Genomic DNA, 7,069 nt, shown 5'->3' with positions numbered 1-7,069 from the left:
TGAATTTTGTACAGTTAGATACGTGAATGTAATTATTCTAGTTGTGGACAAGCAGCTGTTAAGTCTCGTTTTCTGATCGTATGTTCACTCATTTCACAACTTTTCATCATCTATGATGTTTTCTAACTTCATGTTACTGTTAAATGTGTTTTGTCGTAAGTTCAAACATGTTTTGTTGCGTTGCAGCATTCTATGTCCAAACAACACTGATTTATAACAACAAGCCACGAGACATTAGTTATTCTTTAAACGTATTGCTTTTTGCGCAATTTTTTCCTAATGAACAACTATTTTTTGGGCCTTTCGGGAACTCCGTACAAACATCCAGTGAAGATCAAATATGAACTGTCAGAGCTGAATAAGTCATGAATGTAACTCTGATTAATCACGCTGGAGGTCTTTAACCCGTCGGAACCTCTGAGAGCATCACGGCCGCGTTAAATTTAGTTTGTCTCTATAATTACGTTTCAGATGTGAGCTGCTGTTTTACTCCGATGACGGACAGCTGAGCGGCGGATGAAGATATCGTTTCTGTCTCGTGTTTTTATAGTAACTCTGAATGTGGCTGCGTTTGAGAGCCGTAAACACGTTCGACCTCATCGAGCTGCCGTCATGTTTCACTTTTATCAGAGCTGGTTTTAAATTAGATAAAACTATTAAAACTATTTAAAAACTGAAGTGATTTATTAATAATTCAGTAGTTTAAGAAACAGTTTCTCACATCTGATAACTTTGTTTAATCATAAAAATTAATTATTTTATTCCAATAGCTTCACAAAAAATCGGTATAATTCAATGATTACAATTATTTTTGTGTTTCAACATAAACAAGACATTGAGTGAAAGTTTCTGAATAAATATAAAGTGAAATATATTCTGCATGTTTTACCTGCAGACTCCATGGTATTCATTATATTCATTTTTATTGATTATTTGCTAAAAAAAAAAAAAGGTGAAATTATGGAATTTAAAAGTAAAAAATTGAAATAATTGCTAAAAAATAATCCAAAACATTGATACATTTTTGGTTTCTGCTTGATATCATAATTTTTTTATCTGATTGTTTATGTCTGACGCAGTGATCTGATTGGCTGCCAGCTCATGACGACACTTTCTGAGCACAAGCCCCTCCCCCCCGGAGCTTCTCCCCGGTTTGGAGGCTCTAAAAATACTCGGAGGTGTCACAGCGGCTCGGAGCCCCGGTCCTGCTGGGGGGAAGGGGGGTTCCTGGGGGGGGGGGGTGGCCCCGCCCCCCCCCTTCCCCGCCGCGGCCCAATGAGCATCGGCCCCGGTATCTCCCCGGGACTGGAGGATGCCCGGCTGCAGTAGTTTATGGTCATGGCAGGAACATTCCTGGGAGTCCAGCGGAGCTTCTTAAACCTCTGAGCCGGTTCTCCTGCAGCTCCACCGAATCTCTCTAGGCCGCCGCGCCGCCGCCAGCGCGTCTCACCCCGGACCAGAACCCGAGTCCGTCCGGAGGAAACGAACTTCATTGTTCCTCCGAATTGGTTCAGATTGGAAGCAGCAGGAGTCGATGAGCGTCCAGACGGACGGACTGACGGACTGACGGACTCTGGATCTGCCGCCCCGCATGTTTCAGTCTTTCTTAAACTTCAGCCGTGAGTCCCTCCCTCCCCGCCGGCCTGGCACTGCCCGCCGCCCCGCTGCCTTCCTCTCCGTCTGCCTCCCTCTCCTCCTCTTGCTCTGCGCTCTATAAAAGAGGAGCACCATGATGAGCAGCAGCAGCTACTTAGAGCCGCAGTTCTTCCAGAGCGGCGCGGACACCGGCGAGGAGGAGGAGGAGATGCCGGCCACCGAGAAGGACCTGGCCGAGGACGCGCCGTGGAAGAAGATCCAGCAGAACACGTTCACCCGGTGGTGCAACGAGCACCTGAAGGTGGTTAACAAGCGGATCGGGGACCTGCAGAAGGACCTAAGCGACGGGCTGAAGCTCATCGGGCTGCTGGAGGTGCTGAGCCAGAAGAAGATGTACCGGAAGTACCACTCCAGACCCAACTTCAGGCAGATGAAGCTGGAGAACGTGTCCGTGGCGCTGGAGTTCCTGGAGCGCGAGCACATCAAGCTGGTGTCCATCGGTGAGTTGCCCGTGGTTGGAGAGCTTTTACGCAAACTTTACGCACGACGGGAGAGTGTGTGTGTGTGTGTGTGTGTGTGTGTGTGTGTGTGTGTGTGTGTGTGTGTGTGTGTGTGTGTGTGTGTGTGTGTGTGTGTGTGTGTGTGTGTGTGTGTGTGTTAAAGTGTGTTTGGAGGAAGAGTTGGGATGAAGGTTCAAAATGAAGGAGGCATGTGTTTTAATGTGTTTCTGAGTGACATGTGATGCTGATGGATGGAGGCGGCAGGTGTGGACCACAAGTGTGTGTGTGGGGCACAGGTGTGGAGCAGCTGCACGAGCCGCCTGCTGATTAGTCCTCAGGTTTTGTGTGAAGATATTTTAACGAGACATTTAATGAATCCCAAGAGTTTCTGGATTAAATGATTTTAAAATTAAGAATTGACTTTATTCTTGATTATTTATTTATTCAAACAATAATCCTCATTAATTAAATTCAAAATGTGCAAACTCTTTCTCTCAGTGAGTTCAGTCTAAAACAGAACATCTGTTCTTTTAAAAACTATTTTTTTAATCTGGTTCAAAACTGAGAACTTCCTGCAGAAGGTTCTCAAAGATTCCGGCTAGTTGGAGACATCTCAGAAGTACTTCAAGATGTTTTAAAGATGTTTGAGTGGATTGTAGAGGACAGAGAGGTTAGATGTGTCCGACAGGTTCTAGAGGTCTGGAAGAGGTTCCAGATCTCCAGGAACTGGTTCTAGAGGTCTGGAGGTCCCTGAGACCAGTTTAAGGTCTTGTTGAGGTCCTTGAGGAGTTTTAAAGGCCTTTAAAGATTTTTTTCGAGGCTCTTGTTTATCCTCTTGAGGTCCTTGAACACCTGATGAGATCAGTTCTACACTGTTTATACTGGAACCAGTTCTACACCGTTTACACAGGAACCAGTTCTACACCGTTTATACAGGAACCAGTTGTACACCGTTTACACAGGAACCAGTTCTACACCGTTTATACTTGAACCAGTTCTACACCGTTTATACAGGAACCAGTTCTACACCGTTTATACTGGAACCAGTTCTACACCGTTTATACAGGAACCAGTTCTACACCGTTTATACAGGAACCAGATGTACACCGTTTACACAGGAACCAGTTCTACACCGTTTATACTGGAACCAGTTCTACACCGTTTATACAGGAACCAGTTCTACACCGTTTATACTGGAACCAGTTCTACACCGTTTATACAGGAACCAGTTCTACACCGTTTATACAGGAACCAGTTCTACACCGTTTATACTTGAACCAGTTCTATACCGTTTATACAGGAACCAGTTCTACACCGTTTATACAGGAACCAGTTCTACACCGCTTATACTGGAACCAGTTCTGCAACGTTTATACTGGGACCAGATCTACACCGTTTATACAGGACCCAGTTCTACGCCGTTTATACAGGAACCAGTTCCACGCCGTTTATACTGGAACCAGTTCTACACCGTTTATACTGGAACCAGTTCTACACCGTTTATACAGGAACCAGTGTTTTCTATTTTGTGTCGATCGTCAGTTTAAATCACTGAAACATTAAATTGAATAAACGAGTTTGACATTTTCTGTCAGAATGAATCTGAACTCTTTAAACTGCAGCTATTAGAAGATCAGCTGATCGAGTCTGAACTGAACTGATGGAGGATCGTTGGGGGCCTTTGTGGGGGGCAGCGCTTGGTGTGTGTGTGTGTGTGGGGGGGTGATTGACAGGACAGCTGAGCTCCAACAGCTGCTGAAAATAGACTCTGAAGGAAACCAGCTGAGGATCTTCAATAGAAACTAATAAAGTCCGACTTGCTGAGGGGCCACGACGTTCTCGAAGCTTTAACGCTAACGTGTTGACCTGGTTACCACGACGTTCTTGAAGCTTTAACGTTAACGTGTTGACCTGGTTACTACGACGTTCTCGAAGCTTTAACGCTAACGTGTTGACCTGGTTACCACGACGTTCTTGAAGCTTTAACGTTAACGTGTTGACCTGGTTACTACGACGTTCTCGAAGCTTTAACGCTAACGTGTTGACCTGGTTACCACGACATTCTCGAAGCTTTAACGTTAACGTGTTGACCTGGTTACTACGACGTTCTCGAAGCTTTAACGTTAACGTGTTGACCTGGTTACCACGACGTTCTCGTAGCTTTAACATTAACGTGTTGACCTGGTTACTACGACGTTCTCGAAGCTTTAACGTTAACGTGTTGACCTGGTTACCACGACGTTCTCGAAGCTTTAACGCTAACGTGTTGAATTTTTCCACCGTTAATGTGTCTGCTGAACGCTAAAGAACGAAACTTCATTCAGAAATCTGCCAATTCTCTCTGAGTCTCTGGATGTAATGGTTACCATGTGTTGCAGCAGTCAGCACACAGGAATGTCTCACTGAGGCCAGGACACCCCCCACCACACACACACACACACACACACACACACACACACACACACACACACACACACACACACACACACACACACACACACACACACACACACACACACACACATGGGTTGTTCCAGAGGCCTGTGTCAGTGTCGCTGTGTTTCTGTCTAATATAGAAATGATGTGATGGTTTCATGGTGTTCATCGAAATCACAGACTTTCAATACAGCTGGTTAGTTCCTGGTTAGTTTGTGGTTAGTTTGTGGTTAGTTCCTGGTTAGTTTGTGGTTAGTTTGTGGTTAGTTCCTGTTAGTTTGTGTTAGTTTGTGGTTAGTTACAGGTTAGTTCCTGGTTGGTTCCTTAGTTCCTGTTAGTTTGTGATTAGTTCCTGGTTAGTTCCTTAGTTCCTGTTAGTTTGTGGTTAGTTTGTGTTAGTTTGTGGTTAGTTCCTGTTAGTTTGTGGTTAGTTTGTATTAGTTTGTGGTTAGTTACAGGTTAGTTCCTGGTTGGTTCCTGTGACCTGCCTTCACTATTTGTGTGATGATTCGGTTCTCTGAGGTCGAACAGAAGGAACATGTCACAGCTGTGAGGTTAAATCCTACAAGTGGTGGACGGAGCCTCTGTGAGGTCAGAGGTCAGGTTCAGGGTGGAACAGGAGATGAAAGGAGGTTTAATGTGGAGACAGTCGTCTGTCCACTCGTGAGAAAGATTTCCGGGTTTTCTGTCTCAGTAAAATCTGTCTGTTTAATTTTTTATTAACTGACAAAATATCTGATAATAAATCAGGTTGAATCTTTTAGTTCGGGTTCAGTTTTTATTTTCAGACAAGCTAAAGAGTTTAAGTTTAATTGATACATTTTAAGGAGATCAACTTTCAGAGCTCAAACAATCCATCTATGGACAAAAAAATTATCTTTAATAAATTTTTATAGCAAAAACAGTAAAATCTCTTCTGTGATTCCTCATTTTGTTCATCTGACTATAAACAAAATATTTTAAGAACGTTTTAATCCTTCAGTTCTCTGAAGACGTGATGGACATTATTGAATATTTGATGAGTCGACAGACTGATCAGATTCAATCTTTAACATCACCGACGGTCTCAGGATTTCCTGACGAGTGGAACATCTGTCACGGAGAACAGCTGGTCGTCTGCAGACAGACTGATCTGATTTATGAAGCTGCACCTGTCGTCGCTCAACACATGCAGGAGGAGGAAAGAGGAGGAGGAGGAGAGGGGAGGAGTAAAGAGGAGGAGGAGGAGGAGGAGGAGGAAGAGGGAGGTTCATCTTAACTCCCTCACCTGGAGACAGAACCTCTGATCAATAACAATGAGCAGTTATGGGTCCTTAAGCAACAGGAAGTGATGGGATGAAGTCGGCTGCAGGTTTCAGAGCTGCGCCCCAAAGGATGCTGGGAAACGGTTGCTTCTTTCTGTCTGACAGTTTACAGACGCGGTTCATCGCCAAACAGCTGTTGTCACTGCTAAACTCTAAAATCACACGTTTTTTAAATGGACTTCTGAAGGGACAGTCACCATGTTATTAAAGCCTGGACTTCCCCCAAGTGTGTGTGTGTGTGTGTGTGTGTGTGTGTGTGTGTGTGTGTGTGTGTGTGTGTGTGTGTGTGTGTGTGTGTGTGTGTGTGTGTGTGTGTGTGTGTGTGTGTGTGTGTGTGTGTGTGTGTATTTGTGTGTGTATGTGTGTGTGTGTGTGTGTGTGAGATCTGCTGACTGTCACACTGCAGCCTTGAACAACAACAAAGAGTCAGTTTAGTTACTGCCCCGCCTCCCCCCACCACCACCACACACACATACCACATGACATGAGGGGGGGCTGAATGCAGGCTGTGTATGAATGTGTGTGTATGTGTCTGTATGTGTGTGTGTGTGTGTGTGTGTCTGTATGTGTATGTGTGTGTGTGTGTGTGTGTGTCTGTATGTGTGTGTGTGTGTGTCTGTGTGTGTGTGTGTGTGTGTGTGTGTGTGTGTGTGTGTGTGTGTGTGTGTGTGTGTGTGTGTGTGTGTGTGTGTGTGTGTGTGTGTGTGTGTGTGTGTGTGTGTGTGTGTGTGTGTGTGTGTGTGTGTGTGTGTGTGTGTGTGTGTGTGTGTGTGTGTGTGTGTGTGTGTGTGTGTGTGTGTGTGTGTGTGTGTGTGTGTGTGTGTGTGTGTGTGTGTGTGTGTGTGTGTGTGTGTGTGTGTGTGTGTGTGTGTGTGTGTGTGTGTGTGTGTGTGTGTGTGTGTGTGTGTGTGTCTGTATGTGTGTGTGTGTGTGTGTGTGTGTGTGTGTGTGTGTGTGTGTGTGTGTGTGTGTGTGTGTGTGTGTGTGTGTGTGTGTGTGTGTGTGTGTGTGTGTGTGTGTGTGTGTGTGTGTGTGTGTGTGTGTGTGTGTGTGTGTGTGTGTGTGTGTGTGTGTGTGTGTGTGTGTGTGTGTGTGTGTGTGTGTGTGTGTGTGTGTGTGTGTGTGTGTGTGTGTGTGTGTGTGTGTGTGTGTGTGTGTGTGTGTGTGTGTGTGTGTGTGTGTGTGTGTGTGTGTGTGTGTGTGTGTGTGTGTGTGTGTGTGTGTGTGTGTGTG

The 7,069-nt window shown here is 45.1% G+C and overlaps 1 protein-coding gene across 9 annotated transcripts in view; it reads left to right on the top strand.

The window, feature by feature from the left end:
* Positions 1–1,313: 1,313 nt before the first annotated feature.
* The window catches only part of LOC138614387 (filamin-C-like), a 42,129-nt gene continuing 36,373 nt past the window's right edge, over positions 1,314–7,069 (top strand). For 5 of the 9 annotated variants that reach the window (XM_069687819.1, XM_069687818.1, XM_069687814.1 and 2 more), the window contains exon 1: positions 1,316–2,096. In XM_069687819.1, coding sequence (XP_069543920.1) covers positions 1,730–2,096 — 367 coding nt within the window. In that variant the 5' untranslated portion in view covers positions 1,316–1,729. Of the gene's footprint in view, positions 2,097–7,069 lie in introns of all 9 variants that reach the window. The other 4 variants (XM_069687822.1, XM_069687821.1, XM_069687820.1 and 1 more) reach the window with 2 other exon arrangements.

This window comes from Brachyistius frenatus, unplaced genomic scaffold (genome assembly GCF_029030835.1).
Source record: "Brachyistius frenatus isolate BFR_SWC_R1_liver_20210118 unplaced genomic scaffold, ASM2903083v1 Contig_492, whole genome shotgun sequence".
NCBI classification, from domain to species: Eukaryota; Metazoa; Chordata; class Actinopteri; family Embiotocidae; genus Brachyistius; species Brachyistius frenatus.
The sequence above is the reverse complement of the archived record's forward strand: the minus strand, read 5'-3'. Positions and strand labels throughout refer to the sequence as shown.